The sequence below is a fragment of the Condylura cristata genome, unplaced genomic scaffold, assembly GCF_000260355.1.
Source record: "Condylura cristata isolate star-nosed mole 26May11 unplaced genomic scaffold, ConCri1.0 scaffold00004, whole genome shotgun sequence".
NCBI lineage: Eukaryota > Metazoa > Chordata > Mammalia > Eulipotyphla > Talpidae > Condylura > Condylura cristata.
Genome location: NW_004567105.1, coordinates 67,251,221 through 67,278,828, shown reverse-complemented (window position 1 = coordinate 67,278,828; position 27,608 = coordinate 67,251,221). Strand labels below are relative to the sequence as shown.

At 37.8% G+C, this 27,608-nt stretch overlaps 1 protein-coding gene across 1 annotated transcript in view; it reads left to right on the top strand.

Annotated features, from left to right (window-relative positions):
* Positions 1 to 27,608, top strand: part of WDR48 (WD repeat domain 48) — a 40,820-nt gene that overhangs the window by 3,688 nt on the left and 9,524 nt on the right. Inside the window, exons 2-16 of the mRNA XM_004676296.2 lie at positions 5,947 to 6,087; positions 7,997 to 8,075; positions 8,742 to 8,824; positions 8,942 to 9,071; positions 10,804 to 10,892; positions 11,293 to 11,394; positions 15,497 to 15,721; positions 16,759 to 16,833; positions 17,588 to 17,690; positions 18,503 to 18,600; positions 22,379 to 22,486; positions 23,087 to 23,183; positions 23,640 to 23,735; positions 25,926 to 26,031; positions 26,971 to 27,058. Of these exons, the coding sequence (XP_004676353.1) occupies positions 5,947 to 6,087; positions 7,997 to 8,075; positions 8,742 to 8,824; positions 8,942 to 9,071; positions 10,804 to 10,892; positions 11,293 to 11,394; positions 15,497 to 15,721; positions 16,759 to 16,833; positions 17,588 to 17,690; positions 18,503 to 18,600; positions 22,379 to 22,486; positions 23,087 to 23,183; positions 23,640 to 23,735; positions 25,926 to 26,031; positions 26,971 to 27,058 (1,620 nt within the window). The remainder of the gene's footprint in view (positions 1 to 5,946; positions 6,088 to 7,996; positions 8,076 to 8,741; positions 8,825 to 8,941; positions 9,072 to 10,803; positions 10,893 to 11,292; positions 11,395 to 15,496; positions 15,722 to 16,758; positions 16,834 to 17,587; positions 17,691 to 18,502; positions 18,601 to 22,378; positions 22,487 to 23,086; positions 23,184 to 23,639; positions 23,736 to 25,925; positions 26,032 to 26,970; positions 27,059 to 27,608) is intronic.

Sequence of the window (27,608 nt, the reverse complement as noted above, 5' to 3'; positions counted from 1 at the left end):
AAAAAAAAATTAGCACCAGTGTGACAGCTGTTAAAACAGGAGTTGACATATTTTCTAGATAGTAAATATTTTAGGCTTTTCAGGTCATTCTGTGTCATAACCACTGAGCTCTGCCGTTACAATGTGAAACCAGCCACTGGCAATACCTAAATGAATAGGTGTGATCCTGTTCCAATAAAACTATTTACAAAAACAGGTCCTGTGGGGCTGGGTTTGCCCCACTGGAGGTTTGGGTTTTTTTTTTTTTTTTTTAAGCCCCTGTTTAGGAAAGAGTGAGGCTAGATGTGCCCTTTTTTCATTTATAAACACTTTTTAGAATACTTAAAATCAACACTCTTGAAATAACATATCAAAAAGTCATGTTCCACAAAATTCAACAGAAAAAACAGATATGCAAATTTGTGGTAGTTAGCCAGGTTTTTTTTGTCCAAAGTTAGCCTTATTTAGCCTTACACACACACATGATTCCACCTGTAGAAATTTATGAAACTGGCAAAATAAATCTGTAATTTAAAGTTACAGTTGCTAGAGAAACTAAGCAACTAAACAGGTCAGATCTAGATTGCCTGAGGGTGGTCTGTAGGGATTGAGAAGAGAATGAAGAAAATCTAGATTAGTGACAAATGCCCTGTATATCTTGGTAGAATTTTGTTTTATGCAGTTATATTCATTTTTAAACATGTGCATTTCACTCCATGTAAATTTTATCTTGAACAGTAACTCTGGTGATATACATGCTGAAGTATTTGGGTGGGAGCATGGTTGATGTACAACTTGTTTTGAAAGACATAGAAAATAAGGTCTTAATTTCATAATTAAGGTTACATCCCTTAAGAAGGAAGTATATTAGCCCCGGGGATCCAATATGATCATACAGATCTCTAGAAACAAAACTTTGTGTAGCTGGTGGCAGAAGTCAGATTTAAAGTATAAGAGGATTCCTTCATTGCAGGAGAGGACTGCAGAAAGTTTGAGAAGGGATGTAGCTGTTAAGCCATTAGCAAACAAGGAAATAGGGCACTCTGCCCTACAATCATTAGAAGCTGAATTCTGCACCCAACCAACTTGGAAGCAGACTCTCCCAGAGCCTCCTGAGTAATTCTCACTGAGTAAGCCTCCAGTGAGACCCTAAACAGATGGTCCATCCTTGCTCCACTGGATGTCTGACCTTAACTAACTGTGAAATAAGAAATGGGATGGGCTTTAAGTCACTAAATTTGGGGTAATTTATTATGGCAACAATAGAGAGATAATCTGATTATCTCTTGAAATAGTGGTAATTAAAGATAAGTTTCTCTCTTTACTGCTTTTAGTCTCTGACACATCACCAATAACTCTAGCAGCATTTCAACCTGAAAGGCAAATATCACTTGAAGTTTTGAGTCCCAGGTAGTTGCTAGAGAAACTAAGTAAACAATGCTTCCTGTGCTACAAATACTAACAATGTAACTTAAATACCTGCTACTTTCTCCTTGTCAAAGTTCTTTTAGTTGGTGTGTTCTTCCAAAAAGAACACACCTCTGCAAGTCTTTTTTCTCATCCCTTGCACAGCTCCTATAATACCCTCTTCACCTCTTTTAAAAAGGCACCTAATGATCATCAAATATGAATTCTCGACTTCCCTGCCTTTGCTGTTCTCTCAGCTTGTCTAATTGAAATTTTTCCAGGATTTTGTTCACTCGTTTGTTGATTTTATATCTAACACCTTTTGCTTTTTTTTTTTTTTTTTTAACTTCATCTCTTCTGCCTGCAAAGCTTGTCTTTATCTTAGGGGGAACCTTCATTTGCTGTCACTTCTAGTTATACTCTTCCCCCATTAGAATGAAATCTTCAGGAGGATTGTTGTGCTCACTAATGTATCAGCATTTAGAATGAAGTCTGACAACTGTAATCAGTATTTGTTAGAAGAATTAAATCCTGTGGAGGGCCTCCCTGGTGATGCAAGAGGTTAAGCCTCAGCACTATGAAGCTATCAGCAGCCACTGTGTACAAATTCAATCCCTACCCAGGGAGCTGACCCACATGGTGCAGCAGACCACTCCTGACTTGCCCACTGCTACCGTCAGTACTGTGTTTGTTATGCTCCCCATTCTGTCTCTGATGAACCCTCTGGCCTATACCCCAGCTCTTGTTTGCATAAATAAATGAACTTTAAAAAAAAAAGAATTAAATCCAGATTTCTTTATATCTTTTATTCAGCCAATTTTTTTTTCTAGATTTATTTATTTATTCATACAGAACTGGGGTACAGGCCAGAGGTGCGGAGGGTGAGAGGATTCACCAGAGACAGAGTGGGGAGCAGAACAGGCAGATCAACGAAGTACACTGCTGAGGGGAGCAGCGGGCGGGTCAGGAGAGGTCTGCCGCGCCATGTGGTCACCTCCAGGGCAGGCGGGGATCGAACTCATGGGGAAGTGGCTTGAGATTCTTAGTGCTGCGCTTTAACCCACTGCGCCACCAGGGAGGGCCTTATTCAGCCAATTTTTTAAAGATTTATTTATGCATACAGAACTGGGGGTACAGATCAGAGGTGTGGGGGATGTTAGAATTCACCAGAGACAGAGCAGGGAGCCGAACAGACAGATCGACAAAGTACACTGGTAGGGAGAGCAGCCGGTGGGTCAGGAGAGGTCTGCCTCCCTTGCGGGGGATTGAACTTGTGCTGCAGTGTCAGTTATAGCTTCATAGTGCTGTGCTTTAACCTGTTGTGCCACTAGGGGCGCTCCCTTAGCAAGTTTTTAACATGTCTTGGAACATATCACTGGATATAGTTACTTCATTCTTTAATGACCACTTAGAATGTATGTACCGAAATAATAACAGTTATAAAATAGTAAAGGAAGTCTTATAAAATTAAACCATGGGACAGTGATAGAATAGGTAAAAGATGATGGATAAGTTTGAACATTCCAACAGCTGACTGATGAGAGTTTAGAAGGAACAAAGAAAACAGATGGTTATTAATGGGTTGATATAAGAAAACTTAGCAGAACTGCTAAAACATAGCAAGCTTCTTAATTTAAAGGGCATTTCTAAAAATTGAATTTAAAAAGTCAAAGAAACGTAACCCCAAGGGGGTTTTTTAAGTAGAGGGAAATGAGACGACAGTGGAGTGGGTGATGGTGCAGAGAAGTATGAAAATGAGTTAGTTCACTTTAATATGTAATAAGACAGAGTAGCATTGAATTCAATGACAACACTGGATGCCAATGGAAGAGCAGTGGTGCACAGTCTGTATGCTGCATAGTCTCTGTGAAAGGAAATATGTAACGAGAGACAGGCCCAGAAATTCAGAGACTGATGTTGGCACTGAAGCCAGCTTGTTCCTGGGGGCTTTTCAATGTCTCATTTGTGCAACAAATACTTATTAAATGTCTTATATGCCTGGCATTATAACGAAAATAGAGTGGTAGGAACAAGGCAGACTGTTCCTTGCCCTCTTTCAGCTCTAACTGTGATGGAGAAGAGGTAGTAACAACAGAGAGAAATATGGCACATGGTAGGAACTGTGAAACAAATTTGTAGGGTAAGTAAGTGTTAGAGTAAATGACCTGAAGGATGAGATGAACCACACAAGATAAAATCTGTGGAAAGACTATTCCTCTGGAGGATGGAGTGGTGGAGAATCTTCTTGAAACAGGGAGTTGTAAATTTGAAAGGCCCTTAGTGGGAAGAGTTTGATGTGTTTGAGGAACCAAAAGGAGTCTGGTGTGAATGTCTTCAAAGAAACTGGGACGTTAACTTGAGGTTAGTGTGAGGTTATAGGATAGAGCCAAAGTGCAAGGACTTTAGACTTTAAATGCAGTGAAAAACCTCATGAAGGTTTCAGCAAAGAAGTATATGCTTTTATTTTAAAATTTTCTGTTATGAATCATGACTGTATTTCCTGCCCTTAGGCATTGTTAGACACTCTTAGGTCCTTATGTTAATTTTTTTAAGTTTAATTTAAAACTGATTTGAGTCCTTTTCTGTTACAGTTGCTTGCAACTTAAAGACTAGGTTAAGACAACATCTTTGTTATCTGTGCCAGTCATTTTATTTTTAAGAGTCTTCCTTTTTGGAATCTTTGTTCTTTCTGTTGGTGAGTTTGACATGTTCTTATTATTTTGCAAAGCAATCTCTGTTGTCAAGACAGACTTTTCTTATTCATTTTATTTCATTAGCTTTCCATTTAGAATTTGTCTTTTGACCTTGTTGGTGTTATTTTTGACAACCAGTTTTTTTCCGGTGATATCTTTATTGAGATAAGATTCACAATTCAGTGATGTTTAGCATATTCACGAAGTTATGTGCTGATCGCCTAATTCCAAGACATTCTTGTGACCCCAGAAAGAATCCCTGTGCCCATTAGTAGTGACTCCTTTCTCCTCTCCAAAGCCTTGCCAGCTGTCAATCTACTTTCTGCCCTGTGGATTTACATATTCTGAACATTCCATATAAACAGAATCATAAAACCTGTGGCCTTTTGTAGCTGTCCTCTCAATTAGCATACTGTTTTTAAGATCCACCATGCTGTAGCATCCCTAGACTGCATCACCATATTCCATTGTGTGGTGTACCGCATTTCCCTTATCCTTTTGCCTGCTGATGAGCATTGATGTTTCTACTTTTTGGCTATTGTGAATAATGCTGCTATAAACATTTGTGTACGTGTATGAAAGGTTTGACACATCAGTGTGTCTTTTCCTTTGCAGTTTGCTCGTTTGTTAAGTTAGCAGAATCGTCTCTGTGCAGAGATTTGTATGTTCTCACCGTGTATTTATTATTTAATTATTAAATTTTAACCTTCATCCAAAAATTAATTTTGTTTGAAGATGGAGAAAGAATATACTTTTTTCCTATAGGACCTCTAGATACTCCTTGATAATTTATTGAATAACTTAGTAATCCCCTTCATTGACTTGAAACGCTTTATAGCAAACAATATTTGTAACAGTAAAATGCTTCTGAATTTTGTTTTATTTGAGTGATCTTTTTATATATTTCCATGGTAGTACTCCTTTGTAATTCTGATAACTTTATGATACCTGTAAGTATAATATACCTTTAAGATCTTTTAAAAATATCCTTCCAGCTAGCTAAATCTTAAAAACGACTGGGTATTCCCAAAAAAATTATTTGTTTTGTCAATTTTTAGTCTAGGAAGAAATCCAGAGGGATTCTGACTTAGGAAAGAATTGTTAATTTTGAATCTGCCTATGTACAGTATGTCTCCCTCATTTAGGTTTTTCCATTATGTAGTATATTCTGTGGATTCCATGTTCTCCTTGCAGATTGGATCTCTAAGTATTTATTGATTCTTTGTTTCTGTTGCATTTGGGTTCCCTCAAACTCATTATATTCTTAACAGGTTACTTCATTGGATTTGAAAATTGACTTCCCACCAGCTTGTTGACTTTTTCTTAAATGTGAATGCTTTTGTTTGAGTACGGGGTGTTCACACAGAGCAGACTGAGTAACGGTAACAGCAGGGCGAAGTGCTCCGAAGCTGAGTGCTGCTATAGGAACTCAAAAACCTCGTTTTGGTTGTCAGGTCAGGGGAGGCTTTTGAGAAAGCATTATTTAACAAAATCTAAAAAGTGCCAGTAGGAATTAGCCAGACAGAGTGGGAGGAAAAGCCTCCAAACAGAGGGAACCCGTGTGTGTGAAGTCTGGAGGTACAGTGTGTACAAAGAACAAGAGCAAAGGGAACAACGTGAGTGGCAGGATAGGTGCGCAAGGCATGTCTACCTAGTAGAGAAAGCAAAAGAGGTATGTGAGCAGAAGTGTGCCACATTCCAGTTCACATTTAAAAAAAAAAGCTCCAGCTGCTTTATCATTCCTCTCTGAAAAATAGGTTTTATATTGGAAGACATGAGTTTTGAATTCATATTGACCACTAGTATGTTACATTTTGTTATTGCATGTTTGTAACTTCCTGAAAGGTACATCTCAACATTTTGTCAGGTTTCCTATGTTATTCGAGATGAAGTGGAGAAGTACAATCGAAATGGAGTCAATGCCCTGCAGCTGGATCCAGCACTCAATAGACTTTTCACAGCCGGTCGGGACTCCATCATAAGAATATGGAGTGTCAATCAGCACAAGGTAAGGCATGGAGGGAGTTTGCCTTTTAAATCTACACTTAGTAAATTTTGGACTCAGCTTTCATAGTATCAAATTTAATGTCTTTAAGCATTGAGTTATTTGGTACACTCTATAAGCACTGTAACTAGAATTCTGTAATCTTTAAGAAAAATAGCCAGGGAAGCTTCAGAAGTGATTTTAGCTCAGACAGAGATTCCAGGTCTATGATAAAAACTTTCTGCTATAGAGGAACATCTAATTGGGTTAATGGGAGGATTACATGCAACAACTATTTTTCCTGTTTTATATGTTCCCAAAAAACTTTCTTGGCAACCCTTTTCAGTGCTACTGAAGAGAAGGTTGAAAATGTTTTTACATTCATAATTCATCTTGAACAAATATTTTATTTCTTCATTTAAAAGTGATTCAGGTGCCCACAAAGCCTATAGGTCCTGATAGGACAATATTAAAGTTGTTATAAAAGTAAGAAGACTAAGAAGACTACATGCTGTCCTTATTCCAGATAGCTAAAAATTCTTCTCTTTCTTCCTTTCTGAAACAGGGAACAGTATTTAAATACATGTAAAGATAAATCCCCTAATAGAATGACACTCTTTTTGTATTTGTTTAAATGCCTGTACTTTGAATGAGAAAAGAAGATTCTGGGAGGAAACAGGAGCATTTATTAAGTTGTTAACTATGTACCAGACACTCTTGGAACTATAACACCTAATATGAATTTTAATTCTTACAGTAGTTCTATGTGGCTATTATGATCCATTTTCATAGAAGGGAAAACAGGCTCAGAGAAGTCCATGGTAAAATAACTAGTAAGTAGCAAATATAATGTCAGCCCAAACCCCTGATTCTAGACCTTGTGTTTTTAAAAGTCTGTATCTTTCTAATAAGCTCTTTGAATATAATGTTTAAGCCACAAGAAAAAGCTACTACTTTGCATAGTTGCTGGATAGATAATATTTCTATAAATGGATGTTAAGCCAGTGAGTTTTGAACTTTATAACCAGTGGAAACAGTGGTAACCCCATGTCAGAACATGAAAAGCAAAAAAAAAAAAATTGACTTTAAAATGCTTTTTAGAACTTACATTTGAATTGGGATGTCACCATTTTGGGAATCCTCCTTATTTCAAACAAGATAAACCACTCATAAGAATTAAACTTATGCCCTCTTTATTCTGAGCTTCATTTTATAAAAAAATTGAATAGCATCATTTCTCAGACAGTCTTGTAGAGTGTCTAGAAGTGCCTTGAATTTGCTTGTTTTAGGTGTAGAATGTAATTAATACTGTTCTTTAAGAGGCCTCTCCTGGTAATTAAGTCAGTGGAAAGGAATAGAAGAATCTTGAGTTACTGAATTGAAGAGGTGATATGAGTAGCACTCCTTGCCTTGGCTCCCGTTTCTTCTCGGAAGGACTATAGATGTCATGAGGAAAACCTTTAGTTCAGAAGGTAAAAACAGCATGGGGAGGCTAAAAGGAAAAGTGTTTATCTGCCTTGCAGGCATCCTGCTCTTTACCTTACTCACTAGCCTCATTTCCTGTTGGCTACAGTGACCCTTCACCTCTACTGATTCAAAAGCCTGCAGATTTGTTCATGTCCCTTCTTTTAGCACTTTGTGTCACATATAGTGCCTAGCCTAGATCTTGCTGCCATCTCCACTACAAGCATAAAAATTAAGCATTTGTCCTAGAAACCTATTGTTTCATTAGTAATAATACTGTCCTGAAACAAAACTTCTGTTTTGCATTTGTTGTCTGAAAGCACAAGTGTTTGATGAAATTCTAGTTTGAATTCAGTTGTCAATTTTAAGACCTTAAAGCAGTATCACATTAATTGAATAATATAAACACCTATAATTGTATTACAGTTCATCCTCTACTGTAAACTAATGGCATTCTTTTTAATTTCAGCAAGATCCATACATAGCTTCTATGGAACACCATACCGATTGGGTAAATGACATCGTACTCTGTTGTAATGGGAAGACATGTAAGTATTTCTTTGGCTTATTGGACATCTGGAAATTTTTAATTCATGTAAAATGTTTTATGACATTTTCGTGCATACAAAAAAGTATGCATACCATGAGAGTGCAGCTCAAAAAATTTTACATAACACTCATCAAAGAACAGATTACCAGAAGCCCCCTTGGGCTTTGTCTCTATCCCTGATCCCAAGCACTGTTGCAAACACTGACTTCCAAACACTGTTGACTAATGTTGAATTCATTTGAACTGTATGTAAATAGACTCATGCAATATATGTTCTTCTTTTAGCCTTACTAAGATTTATTCTTATAATAAGATCGATCCACTTCTTAATTTTGTGTATATTAGATAATTCTTCTCAGGCAAATTAATTGTATTTTTGACTGCAACACTGAAGTTTGCCCTGCCTCTTCAAAAAATATTTCAGACAAAATACATTGGTTCTGGAATGTATATTGGGGTATGTGTTTATGAATGAACAATTAACAGATATTTGAAATAATGTTAGGAATATTATAAATATTCATATGTATATCATATATGTGTGTGTGTGTGTGAATATATATGAACATAAATCTGAATCATTGCTACATTGTTTTAAGATAAGCCTTTAAAACAGTGCTAAATCATCCTTCTAAGGGGTTTGTTAATTCTTTTCCTCTTCTAGTAATTTCTGCTTCTTCTGACACAACAGTAAAAGTATGGAATGCACATAAGGGATTTTGCATGTCAACATTAAGGACACATAAGGTAAAGTAAACATAAACATAATTCTCATTGTATTTAATATTAGGACTAGGAGTTTTATATGGCTCACTTTCTTATTGATCTATAGAGTAGGTTATAGTGTATGTGTTTTTGTTACAGGATTATGTAAAGGCCTTAGCCTACGCCAAGGATAAAGAACTGGTAGCATCAGCTGGGCTGGACAGACAAATATTCCTTTGGGATGTGAATACTCTTACAGCATTGACTGCCTCGAATAACACTGTCACAAGTAAGGTGTTTGCAAAAATTTTTTGAAAGTGATCTAAGATGACATACATGAAGAATGGTTTACGAGACATCTTTGATAGATTTGCATCAAGATAGTGGTTCACACATGGGGAGTTCCACCCACAGGGTTCTATAGCTAATTCCCACTGCAGTCTAAAGATAGTAATCTCTCCAGGTACAGCCTGGTTGTTTTTGTACATCCCTAGCTAACATATAAATTCCTGCAGGACAGAGGAGTCTGTCTTACTATTGCTTTGAATCTCCCATAGCATTGCTTGGCTCCAAATCACACACTCAACAGATTTTATTGATGGAGGTGATGACTGCCTGACAGTGTTTGATTTTTAAAAGTGTCACTAAATACTAAGAGATTTTGAGTTAATGGCCAAGATGGAAAATAGCCAAAGGAAAGAAAGAAAATATTCTTGGTGCCTATTTTGTAAGACACTTTGAGAGTACCCCTAAGGAATCCAGTGAATTCCAGAAGAGTACAGGGAGATTATAGGGTGCTTTTAGAAGCAATTCAGAGACTTTCACAGCAAATTTATAGATGGATGCCTCCACAACTAAGAGGTTTCCTATTACCAGGTCAGACCCATAGAAGTCTAGACTGGAAGCAGCCTCATCTGTGGCTATCATACTACAGTGGTTAGGCCAGGTGTCAGAAAGACTCCGAGAAACTCATTTTGCCTAAGGCTGGCCAGGGAGATCTTGGCTCAGGACGTGGGCCTGAACATTTAGATTCCCTACCACGTAATGCCAGTTTGCTCAGGGGTGCTAGTTAGTCTTATTTCTATAATCATAAACTTGCATGATATTCTCTCTCAACAATTCTAAGCAAGATATATTGGTTGTAGAATCTGTACCACTAAAAAAGTCAAGGAGAGCAAGGCAAGAAGTGTTTAGACCTCAAATATTTCCTGGAAAAGGGGGGAAGATACAGTTTTTTTAAATTATCACACAGTTCATCATAGCTTCTTGGCATACACAAAGTTACATTAGAATTGTTATGTATTGTTACATTTATATCATTGTTACATTTATGTAATTATAGATTATGCAAAATTATAATTTTATAATTGTTATATTTAGCTATGTCAATGTGATTATGCCTTAGACATGTGAAATTGGGCATATTTTTCATTTTTATTGGCACGTATATATCTTTGAATATCTTTGTAAATTAGAATCATACTATAGGAATAGTTTTATGTGCAGCTCTTTTTACTTCAATAATAGACTTAATAGTCAAAGGCCATGACCATGATTCTTGCTACACATTGCTTAATTTCCTTCCAGAAGTAATGTATGAGATTCACAAATGAGAGTGTCATTTTACTATATTCTTTTCAGAAGTATTACCTTGGGTTTTATCTGATGTGGTAGGTGAAAATAGTATTTTTGTTTCCTTGAATAATAGTGAGCTTGGCCATATTTTTCTTTTTTTTTTTTTTTGGCACATGTATATCTTTGAATATTTTGCTTTTATGGCTAGCTTGTAAATGGCAGTGCATTTTGGTTTAGCTGGTATACTTGTTTATGTTTAAATCCAGAAACAGTGTAAATTTTGGTAACATTATTTTTGTTTAGAATTATCTCCATGATCAGTAGATATTTTTCTAAAGCAGTAAAGATGAGATTTTTGTCAACCAAATAATTAAAAGTGCAACTTTTGCTGATAACTAAACAGCTGATGATTTTGTTAACATCTATCCTCATTAATCTTTTAATAGCTTCTTCTTTAAGTGGGAACAAAGATTCTATATATAGCCTGGCAATGAATCAACTGGGAACAATCATTGTATCAGGGTCCACTGAGAAGGTAAGGGGAAACTTAAAAATGTGTATTTCACACTAGAAAATAAAGAAACTAAAATAATTTGATCTCTGCAGTAACTAAATATACAATTTGATCTGTGTAGTTACTAAATACATCAACAGTGGTTGTGCTTGGTAAGTGCCAAAAGATTTTATTTGAACAAATAAGAGCACAGCTATGCAGTTAACGTTCATCTGTGGTATGGGGCAGCAGGGCTGCTGGCTCGGGGAGTCTGTGCTTTTGACGTGAGAAAGGCTTCCTCGTGCTTCAGAAGCTGATTAGCCTGGGTGTCCATTGACAAGCAGTATTTCTCTCAGTGTCATGTTTGACACTTATAAAACTCATCTTCTACTTATAATAGATCTTGTAGATCATTTGTGCAATATTTTGTTAAAATTTACAGGTATTAAGGGTATGGGATCCAAGAACATGTGCAAAACTAATGAAGCTTAAAGGCCACACGGATAATGTGAAAGCATTGCTGTTGAACAGAGATGGCACACAGGTATGCAATGTCACCTGGATATTTACCTAATGACCTTGTCAAAAAGCTCATACAGCGGAAGTTTCCATACTCTGTATGCTGTTGGATAATTGCTTTGAACTCAAAGCTACAGATATTAAAAACTGTGACCTAATTTCAAATACTTATAATAACCCAATTGCGCATTTTAACATTATTCTGTTTGCATCTCTTTAATAATAGCAAAGCAAGAATTCCCTCAGAATAATCCTAATACAGATGATTATATGCAATTCTGACACGTCTCCTAAAATTTTTAAACAGTACTTTGTGTGAAGCAAGGGGAAACTTTGGTATTGAAGTCTTTCTCCAGTGTACCAAATGGAAAATTTTCTCACAGTGGGTCTGACTTCAGACAGATCTTGTCAATTGGCTCACCGGACGCAGTTTATAACTTTAAAAGTCTTAACATACTACTTAGAGTCCACATTTTAAAGAAAAACATTCTGGAAATCTTTGAACATGAATTAATACTCTGCTGGCAATAAGCTTTTTGAGTTATACATCACAATTCTATTTGTAACAATGGAAAAATAATCTTTCATCAGTGTAGCTGATAAGAATCAAGAGAAACTGAGCGTCATTGGATGTTACGACAGACCTCTATCATCTGTCCCGCTCCCTTACCCATTTTTTTTTCAAAGGGCAGAGTTAAGTTCAGAGCAGTCTGTAGTTGATTCTGATGGGGTTAGAACAAGGAGATTAGGAAGCGGATGAGATGAAAAATATCATCACTCTATTACTCCTGTGGAAATTATGGCATGACAGTTATTCATACATGAATGAGAGAAGTCTTTGCTCAGAGGTGGAAGGGAGGTTTGAAAAACTAGCCAAAGGAAGTTGGCTCATATTTCAGACCCCAAGAGTTGGAGATGCCTATGGAGGTCTCTGAAGATGTGGAAGGACCTCACCATTAATGCAGCCTTGAGGAAAGAACTTCACATTACTAGTCCTTGGTTTGCTCGTCTGCAAAGTGGGATACAGATTTAGTTTGTCTCATTGATGAGAGCATGAGAAATAATAAGTATATTCTGGTTTGTAAATGATGACATTTTCTAGAGCTCTTGAATGTCTTTGCTACACCATTTTCATGTGAGTCTAAGAAAACCAGTACATTTGGCGCCTCACAGTTTTCCAGCACTGCTGGCAGGCTACACGGCAGGTGGCTGCCCACCTTGTTCTGCTAACTTGGTCTGGGATTGCGCTGTGTGGGACTGCCATGATTAGGCCTGTGGACATGATGGTTTCCAGGAGGGAGAAAGGAGGTCACAAAGCCTGCCTTTCTGCTACACTATGCCTTGTTCCCTGTCTTTACAGTTCTGATGTGCTTTTACGTAAGGTGATTTAAATATCACGTGTGTAATAACAGGTGCATTTCACCTGAAGTCAGCCACAATAACTATAAGCAGAGACAACTATGTGGCACTACTTTAAAAGCTGCCTGTCAGCCTTAGAGTACATAATTAAGCAGATGTCTTTCCTCCTCTAGCTTCTCCTCCATCCATTTTTCTCATTCATACCTATAGACAAATTTAACCCCCAACAATATAGAATGTTTTCATTAGGAAATTAATCAACAGAACAATTATATTCCTCATTTGGGGAGAAGACTGGAGGAAAAATGTATTTATGGATTCTCAAATGAAAATAAAATGGAGGAGACAGTTGTCAGTTACTATACCAGAGTATACATTGCATTCTGCTGAGTTGCTCTGCAATCCTTTAATGTGGGATTTCTGGTGGCATTGTAAGTCAGGGACTTGTGGTAAGATATGTATAACAGGCCAATTAATCACATGAACACAAACCAGTTTCCGCATTTCCTTTGGATTTAAGGTCTGTTATGACTGCATTTGTTTTGATTGGTACCTACATTGCTGGGCATAACCACCTGACACTTCTCGTTCCTTGTGCCTGGCTCAGGCAATTGCTTGTGGATCTGGGACAACCTGCTGTCTTAATATGAGTCATTCACATCCTATGTGTCACTACACAGTTTTCCTAGTAATACAAGTCTTGTTGAAACTAGCTTTGGGTCTGCAGTGTCAGAGTGTTATGCCATCCTTGCCCCTGACTTACCTTGCCTAAGAGTGTATGAGTGAAAATCCCAAAAAATACTTGTTTAGGTCAACAGCAGCCTGGCCTCAGTATTCTGGTGTCTGTCATCTCCACTGGCAAAAGCACAGATTGCTTGGTCAGAGCTATAGAATCTGTGTCTCCTAAATTTAGTCTAGTGGAACCATTGGGGCATCTGTCCGAGTCTCAGCAGTATCCTAATGAGGGCATCTTCGTGTTTATCCAGTAGAAGGGTGGAGGAAGGGGGGAAAGGTTGTGGTGACTTCTGTAACTTCTAAATGACGCGAGATACTAGAGTGCCTATAAAACGGGAAATTCTTTAACCAGACTATAAAATGTTGCCTACAGTTTTGCCAATACTACTTTAAAAGTGATTCCTCTGTGGTTGAGTGCCTAGCTTTTAGCAGCTTTAGAATACTGACGGTATCAAAGGTGATTTTGTGTTCTGTACCAGGATTGATAAAACTGTGTTCTCATCTGCTTTCAACAACTCACGTGGGTTTAGGACTGATCTCTTTACTGCTGCAAGTTGCCAAGGTTGTAAGGACTTCTAACCCCTAATGCCTTCCTTATCTTTAGGTTGTCAAACCTTATTACCTTAGAAACATGGTCTAAGATCTGAGTGGTCAAAGCTTTAGTTAAACTTCTGCTATCTCAGAGTAGCATCTCTTCCTAGAATGGGGAACCTCCCTTGGTCTCTCCCTGTCTGGCTGCCATAGCTCTCCCACACACATTGAAGGTTTTCTTGCAACCTTAGTCCTGACAGTTTTGCTATTGGTTAGTCTCTTGGTTCCCTTGTGAATTGCCTGGAATCAGTTATTAAACCACTGCTGTTCCTGGCAGCTTGTGGAAGAGTCTGCTAGAAGGTGTTCATTTAGTTGATATGTCTAAAGTTCTAAATGTCCGTCCCTTCAGGTCACAAGACATGCCAGTAACTCCTTGATTCCCCAATGGCCTCAGTTATACATATGCTTTCCCAAATCTCCAAAATCACAACCATCTTCCATTCTTTGTAGCTCTTGGCCTATTTAATTTCATATACAGCAGTTGCTGTCTCTGATGGACCAATTTTTTCGAAAGAAATGAAATCACCACAGTAACTGGTAGAGAACACCAGGCATGCTGAATGCAATTGAACAGGAGCTGATTTAGCCTCTTCTTGTCAGACTCACAGAGTGCACAGCCCTAATTTATGTGCCAGCTGCTTCTATGTAGTTGTTGCTCTGAGCCTTCAGAAATTGCTAGAATGGCTAATGTTAATACTGAATACTGAGATTCCATTGATATATTTATATTAATATAACATTTTATATTAATGGATATTGAACTTGAGGCTCCTTTGGGAAGTGTCCAAAGTCACAGTGAGTGATAAGACTGGGATTAAGTTTTACTTCTAACTCTTGTCAGTATAATCCTAGAGACTTGGCAGGCCATCAGGAGTTCTGAGTCACAAGAAAGGGACATGGCAAAAGTGTGACCCAGGGATCCAAAATTCTTGCTGACCTAACGCAAACTCAGTGAACCAGAATCACCTGCAGATTCTGTTGGAACACAAATTGCTAAATTTGTGCCTCATTAGATGTGGAAGGGGTCTGGAATTTACATTTTTAATAAGTTTTCAGGGAATGCCAATGCTGCTGGAAGCCACACTTTGAGAACCACAGCCCTGTGCAGTCTGCTGTTGGCTTCAGTCTCTCAGACACCTTTCAACTCTCTTAATAGGAGATAATCTGAACAGGACTTGCCTGAAGGATTTACTAATAATCACAACTGGCCTGGTCAAGAGCACAACAGCAGTTTCACTCATGTTTCCCCAGCTTGAGTATGTGCTGTTGCCTCAGTCACTTTAGCCTGTGACGTGTGCTTGTCAGAAATCTCTTGTCAGAGCGACAAAAGCAGTTTTAGAGGTGTGCTTGATAGTGTAGAGTCAAGAGGGAAGCCTGATGCGAAGCACAGGCAAGCAGGAACTTTTGGGCCGATTTCTAACCTTTACTTTGTTTGTTCTCAGTGCCTTTCTGGCAGTTCTGATGGCACAATTCGCCTTTGGTCCCTTGGTCAGCAGAGGTGTATAGCAACGTATCGGGTCCATGATGAAGGAGTTTGGGCTCTGCAAGTCAATGACACCTTCACACATGTGTATTCTGGAGGAAGGGATAGGAAAATTTATTGTACAGACCTAAGAAACCCAGACATCCGAGTGCTAATTTGTGAAGAAAAAGCACCAGTTCTCAAGGTATGTCATATATTTAGTTTTATAATTAAGATTATTATATGTGTTATCTAATCTTTATTAAAGCAGCTGTGGGGTCTTAAATGAGCTATTTTAACATTTTTGTTAGTCTTCTGTAGAATAAATGTGAGTTGGGTTTATCAGCGGCATACATAGTTCATTGGTTGGCAAGCCCTAGTGAGATTGTTTGGTTCTGCTCCTGAGCTTGCCTGGCTCCTGACTTGTCATTAGAGAAGGAATATGAACAGTGATTCCACTTGCATAATACCCATGCATATATGTATGTTTTTATATGTACAATGCTTTAAAAATAAAGGATGCACAGTAAACTCTTCAGAGGTGTACAGTCCCTAGGAAAAGAATTAGAATGTAGGGGTACTTTTCATTTTTGCTATTTTGTTAGTTTTTTTTTTTTTTAAGATTTATTTACTTATGCATACAGAACTGGGGTACAGTCCAGAGGTATAGGGGTGGTGAGAGGATTCACCAGAGACAGAGTGGGAAGCAGAACAGGCAGATCTATGACGTACACGGCTGAGGGGAGCAGCAGGCAGGTAAGGAGAGGTGACCCACGCCATGTGGGTCACCTCGGGGGCTGGGACTAAACTCATGCGGAAGTGGCTTTAGCTTCTTAGTGCTGTGTTTTAACCCGCTGCGCCACCAGGGAGGGCCTTATTAGAGTATATTTTACTAAAAGCATGTTCAAAAAAAAACATGTTCAAATTAAAAATAATTTCATTATTAAGGAAGAACAACTGGAGTAGCAGAAACAAAGTTATGCTAAGTTATCCTTTTGAATCCATTTAGGTTCCATAAGTTAACCACACTTAAAACTCTAAGTCACTGTTTTTGGGCTGTGACTCCTTTACCAAAGACACTCTCATTGTGTACATCTCTAGCTGTTAACACATGTTCTGATATATCGTCAACACTCGGCACACAAATGTTGCAGGAAACAATTGATACTTAATGATGTTAACTAGTCCTGGCAGTTCAGAAGAGCTGCCATTTCATCAAGCATTCTTGTGCTTTGTTTTCAGATGGAACTTGACAGATCAGCTGATCCCCCTCCTGCAATCTGGGTTGCAACAACTAAGTCTACAGTAAATAAATGGGTAAGTGAACCACTGTGTGTGTACTTGGCAAAGATTTATAAATATGTGGTTGTTAACACAGACCTGCCAGATAGTTGTACCAAAGACTCGGTGTAATCCTGATTCTCAGCATCCTTTCAGACAGTGGCAAAAATCTGAAAACCCTGATGAATGCAAGTGTGTTTATTCCTGAGGATTTAGGTAATACTACTTAAGTATTGCCCAATAAAACTAGTAAATATTGTGTATTTTCTTACCTTGTGAAACTGCTTTTGAAAATAAACAGCCCAGTACCAGCACAGCAAGGAAACTTGTCGGGGCTCCTCTTTCTGCATAGTATAAGATCCAGGCTAGTTAATAGAGGATGGGATGAGAAAAGTCGCCAAAGTACTGCTAATTCTTAAATCTTAATAAAAGTTTTCATGCTTACCAGACTATGGATAACGAAAAAGAAAGTGTTTGCATTTATTCCTGTTCTTTCTCACGCACTTGTGTAAAATGTCACAATCTTATCTAAATTTCTTTGTGCCAGTTTGAGATCCTCTTAGCTTTACCTGGAATAGTGCCTAGCTTCTCGCCAAAAGGACTAGATTCTGTTCTTTGTCTTAACATTTGTTTGTTTGAATCATGATATATAAATATACTTGGGACTAAGTATTTTTGGGTTAGCATTGTTGTTTGCTTTTTCTCATTTGTTCTTTATTTGCCTTGCCACTTTGAACAGATTAGCAAAGCCTATAAAGCATGAAGTGATTAAGTAATTTTGTTCCTTTAGACACTGAAGGGAATTCATAATTTCAGAGCTTCCGGAGATTATGACAATGACTGTACAAATCCTATAACACCCCTGTGTACACAACCTGACCAGGTTATTAAAGGTGAGTAAGTAAATTAGAAGGTATTGTACCTTGATTAAGGTTAGTTATAGTTACTAAGAGATCTATGAAAATAAAGAAGATGGCCTTTTACATGTAATTCTTATATTACAAAAGATTAATAGTATATTAGTTTATTCTTAATAGAGGAAAATCTTTTTTTAAGTGCTGTTTAGTGACTTTAAACTCTCTTGAGTTCATCTTTTTTGATCAGCAACGAAATAGTCATGGCCTTGGTAAAATCAGTAGCCACTGTGTAAATGGGGTTAATACTGCCTCATGGCACCAGCTGGAAAGGGCGGGTCTGCTTGTTGAAAGCTACACGTGACAACTGGAATGGCAACTTTGGTTGAATGTCGGAGTCTGGGGTTTAGATATTGAATGTTACATTCACTTGCAGTTCATCACCTGCAGTTCATATAGGTGTCTGCTGTTGCCTCACCATTAAAATAGACTATCCAATCACAGCCATTGAAACAAGATAAAAAACAAAAGTTGATGGGAAACAGGACCAGTTCAAAGGTTTTTCCTCTATCATTTGGGATTTGACCAGTGGATGAAACTGTTTGTTTTCCCCCTAACAGTCTTTCCCTAGTATCCCCTTGAAGTGAGGAGTCTTAAAATCTATAATCTATTATTAAAATCAGCTTTTCTTTGATTCGCCTGAAATTGCCTTAAATATAATTACGTGGTCTTCTGGTTAGCCTCCTGGCGACTAGTACCATTTGTGTTCCGTTACACACATGCTAGTTAACAATTGTTGCCATGCTGTGAATTTAAAGAATTGTTTTACTAATTTTTTTTCTTTCCTTTAGGGGGTGCTAGTATTATTCAGTGCCACATTCTTAATGATAAGAGACATATATTAACCAAAGATACCAATAATAATGTGGCATATTGGGATGTATTGAAGGTGAGTACCATTTTTGTATTAAATGTAGGTTATCAGATTATGTATTTTCTTTTTTAAATCAGTATGTATGATAACCAAGATAATAAATATATAAATTAAAATGTAATTGTAGTAATACCTTATTTATAATAATAGCTTATAATTTCTTAGTGAATATTAGATAAGGCCATACTTTACCTTTTCATTCATCTAAAATTTGCATGGAACCATTTTCTCTGCCTGGTATATTACAAACTGTGTTTTATCCCGCCTTATCCTAGACATTTGATATTTGGTTCACATAAATTTTGGGGAGGCTACGGGTGGGTGTTGTCCTGTATAATGTCCAACAGCATTTCTTAGCACCTGCCCAAGAGGTGCCCACCTCCCCACCGAACCCACCCTTCACTTGTGGCCATCACAGTTACCTCCAGACAGTGCCAAATGTCCGGTGCGAGAAGAAAGGTGTAAAGTCATCCACATTGGAGTGTACAAAATAAGTTTGCTTCTTGGTATTTACAGCCATCATGAGCATCATTCACAACTCTACGTCATTGTGATGCCCTCCTCTGGAATGGTTAAGGTGTATGAAGCTGTTCAACTGCTTTCTTAACTGCATGGAATTAAGGCCCATTGAAAAATTAGCCTGCGATTAGAGTTCTGACAAATGTCCTTTAGTATTGTTGATATATTTGTTCAACAGATATTTCCTAGGTTGAATGAGTATTGTATGCAAAGAATTGTTTGGAGAAAAGTGCATACGGTAACCACTTATGGTAGGAGAGATGAATGGGGGAAATGTTAAAAGAGAAAAACTACACATCACAGGGTAGTTTATGAACAAGGGCAGTTTATGTATACAACTGGAGAAATAGCAGAGCTTGGTGGTGGTGAAATTGTTTAAATTGGGGCTTAAAGGATCCCATAAATAATGGATCAGGTAAATAATGGAAGGGAATTTTAGGAAGGAGGGAGTGAGTGACAAGACACGGAAGAGAGAAAGGTATATACTTACTCAGAGCAAGGTGAATAGTTTTGTTTAGTTGGAGCTAAAGTGAATATTAGGGAAGAGTAGGAGTATAAAATGAAAGATGAGTTGCAAGTCATTTCCCAGAGTCTCAAATTGCAGGCCCTGGGGTTGACCTTCCTTTGGTACTTCCTAGAGAATCTCAATCTTAAATGGTTTGAAAGCATGAAAAGCCCATATTAAAAGCAGTATTAGTCTGTGTATTGGGAAAGAATCTGGAAGACCGTTGTCTTAAAATGATTGGTAATTTAACGGAAGAAACAGATATTGGGTGCAGTATAAAGGAAAATGAAAAGACCTGGGATTTGGTTAAGCTCTTAGTTATAAGAAATAAGGATTCACTTGCATTAACTTCTGGATTTAAAGAATAAGATAAATCCATTTCTTTCTGGGAAAGGACACTATCTCAATAGAATGTTGACCTGGCCTGCACTTTCCCTTCTGTGGAAAGTCATGCTGCGAGACGACTTGACGAATGTGACATCTGAACATGAGACCGAACAAAGTCCATGTGGTTTTCCTCTGCGACAGAGACATGCTTTGTTATATTACAAACTATGTTTCATCTTGCCTTATCCTAGACACTGTTGACACTAATAAATCCCTGTGGATTTACTCCTGAAATGTGGTAGCACTATTTCTTGGTGATGTTAAAGGACTGTTTGAGAAGTATTTATCATAGTGACTGGCACCTGATGCCTAGGAAGCTTTAATTAATTCAGGTGAATTGTCATCATCAGGTGTTTATCTGCACTAGGATGGGAACAAAGGGATAGAAAAAAAAGTAGAACAACATTTCAGCCTGTGACTAAGGGCTTAATTAGAGATGAGAGTGAGTATAAGGGCATAATGACACTATTCCTTGAAAATTGGTGGTAAAAAGGGAATATAAAGGGAAAGAATGAGCAGAGATGAACCCCAGGTTTCTGGATTAGATTGGTGAGTGGAAATAATACAGGGGATTATAGAAGGCAGATGGATTCTTGGGAAAAGGGCTATGCTGAGAAAGACAACGAATTTTGAGTTTTTGTGGGATACCTAGATAAGAGGTGTCTGCTAAGCAGACAGTTGTACAATCCAGTGCATACATGGAAGAACTTGAAATGGATTATAATTGAGATAAGTTTTCAAGTAATGCATCTACACTGAACAGAGGAAAAAAATTAAATCATCATCCTTTCAGGGATTATTAGAAAAAGAGGAAACTATAAGAGGTATAATTAAAGCAGTAAGAAAACCAAGAGCCAGTAGCAGCTCCAAAACTAATTGAGCTTTTCAGAAGGAACCTTGTGGCTCGCTAGCATCATGGACCTGCTGAAAGTTCGTGTAAGCTATAAAATGTGGTCTGTACCTGAATTTGCCAATAAAGAGTATCATGTCTGGGGGAGAACGGTCTTTGGGGAGTCCTAAAGGCAAAAGCCAGATGGAATGCGGTCAGTAGTAATTGGGAAGTGAAGAAACAGAATATGAGTGGAGACCATCTATGATGAAGTTGAGCTTTGGTGAGTAGGCAAGACGAGACAGTAACTGGAGAGGATTTAAGGGCAAGATGGTTAAGGGAAGGTTTTGTTTTGGTGTTTGGTACTTTTGAGATGGAAAAAAATTGAACATGGATTCCTGCTCATAGGGAGAAGGCAGCAGAGATGTGAGCAGGTAGATGATTGATAACGCAGGGGCCCCAAGAAGCAGGTGTACCGTTTTCCTTGTACCAGGAAGAATGGTAACACAAAGCTAAGGGGATTTTGCCAAAGGTTTTTTTTTTGAAGAATAGAGATCAAAGTCTTGTGCTGAATATGGTAGGGAAGTAACAAAGTCAAAGATAAGAGAACAAAAGGTGTTTATGGAGTATTGAGTTTGGAAACAGAAGAAACTCCAGATAGCATTAATAATGATCCAGTGGAGGATGGAGACTGTACATTTTTAATAGGAATATTGTCAAAGATTGGAGAAACCCTCATGTCCGTGTGGGTGTTGATACCGTGTAGAATGAGAGCATGAACTCAAGGTGCTCTGCAAGACTTTGAGCCAGAGTTCCAGTCCCCAGTGAATAAGGAAGAGTGACCATTTACTACATTCCAGTGAAGAAAGGGGTAGTTTCCTGAACCTAAATGACACGGGCCTCAAAGTAGTAGTTTTTATATGGCAATGATAGATAATGGTCTCTGTTTGACTCTAGGAGCTGTGGGATGTGGGAAAATGATGGTGAAATGGGACCCTCAGAAAAGAGCCAGGTTGCTCTTGGGGTGAGAAGGTCTGAGCATTCAGGGTGAGGATGAGCTGTTTCATGAAATGGTACATGGCATGTTAGCTCAGGACACACTTTTAGAGAGCATGCATAGTTAAGAAATAATAGGAAAAATAAGAATTTTAATGGTCAAGAAAGACAGAACCACTGCTATATTTTAAGTGGTCTAAGGGTAGCTAGCTTTAAGCCCTCTTAACTGTTGTTTGTTCTTTTGAAGATATTTTTTGCTTCCATTGACATTGCTTTTGAGTAAGTGTGGTGTTGTATTTTACCAATATCAGTAAAATTAAATTATAATTTCCCAGCAAAAGGATATTTTGTGTTTTTTAACTTAAAATTTTAACAGCAGATAGTTATTTAAAGATAAGTGCTTTAAGAGAAACAGAGTGACTACATCTTTTTGAAATATTGTTTAGACTCCATTTGATTTAGACAAATGTGAAAACATAAAATTTTAAAAAGCCAAATCAAATTCAGATTAATTCAACACTTAAGTTGGCTAATTATACTTTCTTTTTAATAAATAGGCATGTAAAGTTGAAGATCTGGGCAAAGTGGATTTTGAAGATGAAATTAAGAAAAGGTTTAAGATGGTGTATGTGCCAAATTGGTTCTCAGTAGACCTAAAAACAGGGGTGAGTTAGCAATTGATATTTTGTGCAATTTGGTATTGTTGTAAATTTCTAGTAGAGCCCCAAATGAAGTACTATTTACTACAGTGTCCTGTAATAAAGATTTTTTTTTAATCTTTTTTTTTTTTTTCAAAGATTTAGTTTATTTATGCCTACAAGATCTGGGATATAGGCTAGAGGTATTGGGGGGGGGGGATCATTCCACCAGAGACAGAGTGGGAAGCAGAACAGAAATAAACTGCTTAAGTATTTCTGGGTGCAGTGGGCAAGACAGGAGAGGTCTCCCGTGCCATATGGGTTAACTCTTGGCCAGGGATCAAACTCTTGCTGCAATGGCTGCCATAGCTTGATAGTGCTGAGACCTAACCCTGTGTGCCACTAGAGAGACCTGAGAGTTCTGTTTTTAAATGTAAAAAGGAGAAAATTAAACTTGGAAGGTGCTTTTTGGTATCCCAGTAAATCAAATGGTATTGCTGTTGAGTCTCTCAAAGCAGCTAATGGTTCTGAGACTGTGGCTTAGCACTTCAGTCACAATAAAAGAATTGAGAGACTTGGAATATGATATTCAGTGAAATGCCACCAACAGTTTTTTCCTTTTGACAGATGTTGACTATTACTTTGGATGAGAGTGACTGTTTTGCTGCTTGGGTTTCTGCAAAAGATGCGGGCTTCAGCAGCCCTGATGGATCAGATCCAAAATGTGAGTTTGAGAGTCTTTCCTGGCCCACATTCTGAAAGAGGTGGATTCATGCTGCTGTTTGCTGTGTACTCATCTGTATACAGCCTGCTACTGTTGATTATATCTTTGGACAGTATTTTCATAAGAATATGGACATACAATAGAATTCTAGTAACTTTATGTTACTAGAAATAACCTTTAGAGAATGTAATTCGTGACTTTGTTTATTCATTTTTCATAAAAGGCTATATCTGAACAACCAAATAGAGTATGTTTGCTCTATGCTTTAAACTCCTTTAAATATTCTCAGATAAAATTTTATGAACTTGACAAAATCTTGCTTTTAAAACATTGGCATTGGATTAAAACCTTAATGCTAGAACATGTGGAAACATCATTTTTATTTCTTTCTCTGTTTCTAGTTTTAAACTAACAGCTCTCTTTTCCATTTCTTTTCATTTTAATTAACTCTTGCAGTAAACTTGGGAGGACTTTTACTTCAGGCACTTCTGGAATATTGGCCTAGGACACATGTGAATCCAATGGATGAAGAAGAAAATGAAGTGAACCATGGTTTGTGCTGTTTTTATGTGATTGGTCAAAAATTACTCAGAAGTTAAAGATAGATTTTTTTTTTTGTTTTAAGAAACATGCTAAACATTTGCTAAATTTGATATATTTTCTGTGTGCCCAATTTATTACCCTCCCTTCTACAGCCCAAATTAAGAACATTGTCCACTGTCAGTTGAGATTCTAAGAGAGCTTTTGTTCAAGCTAGATGGACTAAACCACCCCCTCACCCCCAACATGGTTTACTACTCATAGGGAGAAGGCAGCAGAGATGTGTAAGCTATAAAATGTGGTCTGTACCTGAATTTGCCAATAAAGAGTATCGTGTCTGTCTTCCAAAGATAATTCTCAGATAATCCATGGACATAGACTTGGGGATTTCTGTCTAGAACTGCAGCAGAAAGCCAAGTTCATAGTTCATGTTTTCCTGAAGTGTTTTTACTGTCTGGTCTGGTGATCTACCTGGTGTTGAGTCTGATCTGAATGTTTCAAAACTCAAGTTCCAACTCAGTAGTGTGGGTATGTAATGAGTATGTGTTAAGAATGAATGTCATTGACGACATTCAGAAGATGTATGTGCTGCAGGCAGTGGCACTGACTTTCACTGGACAGGAGAATATATTTTGAATGGTTGGTTAAAGAAAGGAGAGAAAAAAGAACTTAAAATTTCATAACTTATATGTATCCCATGCTAGCTAATAAATCTTTGCATTCCATCTACTGAGGGCTTAGCTGAGGTACATAATTTGAATTCTCTGGAGATTGTGCTGAAGACTACCCACTTTGGTGGTCAGCAATAATGTGGACCTCCTACAGTTAACTTCATTCTAGTTGACTGATTTGTCCATAATGATTTTTTGGAGTTTAAATTTCTTTTGTAAGGCTGATACACTTTCCTGAAAGGCAGTTCTGATGTCCCTGTCAAAGAAATGACACAAACCCAACCCGTCGTGTTTTTTTGTTGTTGTTGTTCACCTGGCCCATTTCATTCTCTATCAGAAGTGTACCATGAACTATGAGCCAGAGAAGCTCAATGTAAAGATCTCTACACAGAGGGTTGAGAAAGCTAGGTCCTGCTGTGGACTTTTCTACTTAACAGTGACTAGCTATGGACACTGCTGTTTTGGGCTTGTTCTCCCTTTATGATCTCTATGACAGCAAGAAAGGATGCCCTCAGAGGCCCCAAGTAAATGATAAACATTAAGTAATCGAAAAACAATGGTACGCTCGGCACCCTTTGAGTCCAGGCTCTGATTGTGGGAGTAAGAAAGAAGTTAGAAGAAACCCCCACATCGTCCCGGAAATCAACTGCCATAGTAAAGAAAAAGGGACAAGGTCTGGCCACCTCCTGAAGCAGAGCTCAGAACATTGCATGCTTCAGCTGTCTGGTAATCTGCTGCACTTAGACCATCGCCAGGGGAGTTGCTTAGATTATACTTGAGGAGCAGCTCAAGTGTTCAGAGGCCTGTTGTGATTTGCAGGACGGAAGTAGTAAAGATAAATGGGCATGGGCCCCATCCTTCAGGCACTAAAATTCCAATGAAGCAAAGAGTTGACTTAAAGCATTATGAGGTCAGGAAGATGTATTGGACACTGAGGGACATTTTGAAACTGCATGGGCCTCAGAAGCTGAAATTGCCTCCACTTTCATTAGAGAAGAGTTTATGAACAAGTTGGCACTTAGGTTAAAAGATTACAGAGAAAGTGGAATAAATGCAGTTTGCAAAGAACAATGAAAATGAGATTATGGTCTCTGAGGATTTTAGTTTCCATTGATACTTCTGTCATTAGTTATAACTCCCATAAACAGTTTTTTAAAATTTTTTTCTATTTTCTGACATCATCTTAGTTGATGTCCCACAAAAAAAGATTATCATTTATAAACAGGTTGTCCTAGACCCCTGTGACTGCAATAGATAGGTTTGCTTTATTTTACAAATCTCAAACATTAATCTCTTTTAATCCTTTAAAATGTAGTAATTTCTCATAAAGAATATCACAAGTTGCTGTATTTCTTAGTTTCCAATTTTTAAGTTGGTTTCTTTTTTTAATTTTTATTTCTAACTGGCTAACTTATAGGGTTTTTTACTTTAGTGATACAGTATTTGAAACCTACAGTATGGAAACAAAATACTTAGAATCTGTTTTTAGCATTAACTCTGGATACTGACACCATCTGCATTTTTTCCCTAGTAAATGGGGAGCAGGAGAACCGAGTACAGAAGGGAAATGGATATTTTCAAGTACCCCCCCATACCCCAGTCATCTTTGGTGAAGCTGGAGGTCGCACACTCTTCAGGTATGAATAAGGAGGGCTGGGAGCCTTACCTAAGAAAGCATCTCATTTGCTAAGAAATACTGATTCAAACCAGGTGTTCTAAATTGTTTACTATTGACTTAAAGAGGTATCAGGGATTTGGAAGCTTTTTCTATCTCCATGAGATAGTTAAAATGTCTGATAATGCTGTTAGATCATATTCTAATTACCAGCTGAGCCTCTCTGTTAGAATGAGGTTGATACTTTGCCTTAAGGCAGAAGCTTAAGTGGTTTTTGTAAGAAACTACTTTCTCTCACTTAACCCAGCATGATTGCCAGAATCAGGGGTAGATGGCACCACTGAAGTCCCTACCCACAAGACAGCACCAGTGTAGCTAACTTCCTTTAGATGCACCTCGCAAGATGGTTTGGGCAGCTCCTGGGGACCATGGTGCCTATAATGGCCCAATGTAATGTGCTTGGCAGTCCTTTTTGAGGTTCTGAAGGGAAATAAATACTGGCCTGACTTCACCTCCAAGTTGCCAGCAGGGCTTGGTAAAGCCAGAGGAGAGAGCTCACTAGTCTTCTGGAGGGCCAGAAGAAAGGAAAATGCTTGTCTTGCCCTTGAACCCAGAATTCTTTTCCTTTTTTGTAGTTCCCTGAGCATATGACTACTGAAAACATCCTAATCCCTGTTACATGCAGAAACCTGTGTCATGTACTGTAACACTTATAGGTGACCTTTCTTGAATTCTTTATCTACACCCAGGTTTCTTGTTATCCCCCAGGACTCAGAGGCTGAAGTGTGTGTCGGGTCTCAGAATCTGAGACCTTCTTAGCTGAGTGAGTCCTTCTGTCCGACTGCACTTTAGTTCCCCAGCTATCAAGTGGTGGTTATCCTAAAGGCCCTCTAATGTTGTTGACAATGATTTTATCTCTTCTGCTTGTTGTGTCACTTACTACCTGATTGGTTGCCTTTAGGCTGCTCTGCAGAGATTCTGGAGGTGAGACTGAGTCAATGCTTCTTAATGAGACGGTGCCACAATGGGTAATTGACATCACTGTGGATGTAAGTATCCCTCACTCCCACTTTACTCTCTCATTTTTTCTAAATCATTAAGAACTGCTTTAGTTTGTATAATCTTAATCTTAAATAAAAACTAGACTGCCAAATGGAGTCATCTTTCTGTTTCCCTTCAGTTCCAAAGTTGCAGAAGTATTGATGATTGTTTTATATTTCTTTATATTTTATTGTTTTTTAAGTGTAAGAATAATATATGCTTATTAAAGGAAATAAAAATAAAGTAAAATTCCCATCCCTTCCCCAATCACTCCTTTTCCATTCACTTCCTTTCCTTCTCCCCAGAAAAAGTAACTAATGGTTTAATTCATGTTCTTCAGTACTGTTTTTTGTGCATACACAAGCATATATTATTTGTGTGTGTATATGTATATAAACATATATTTGTGTCTGTAATTCATTTAATTTGCACAAAATCTATTACAATACTGTTCTGCAACTTGGTTGTGTTTTTGTCTTTTTTTTTTTTTTTTTTTTTAAAACGGCATACGAGATGTCGAGCAGTGACTGGAGTTCAGACGTGTGCTCTTCCGATCTT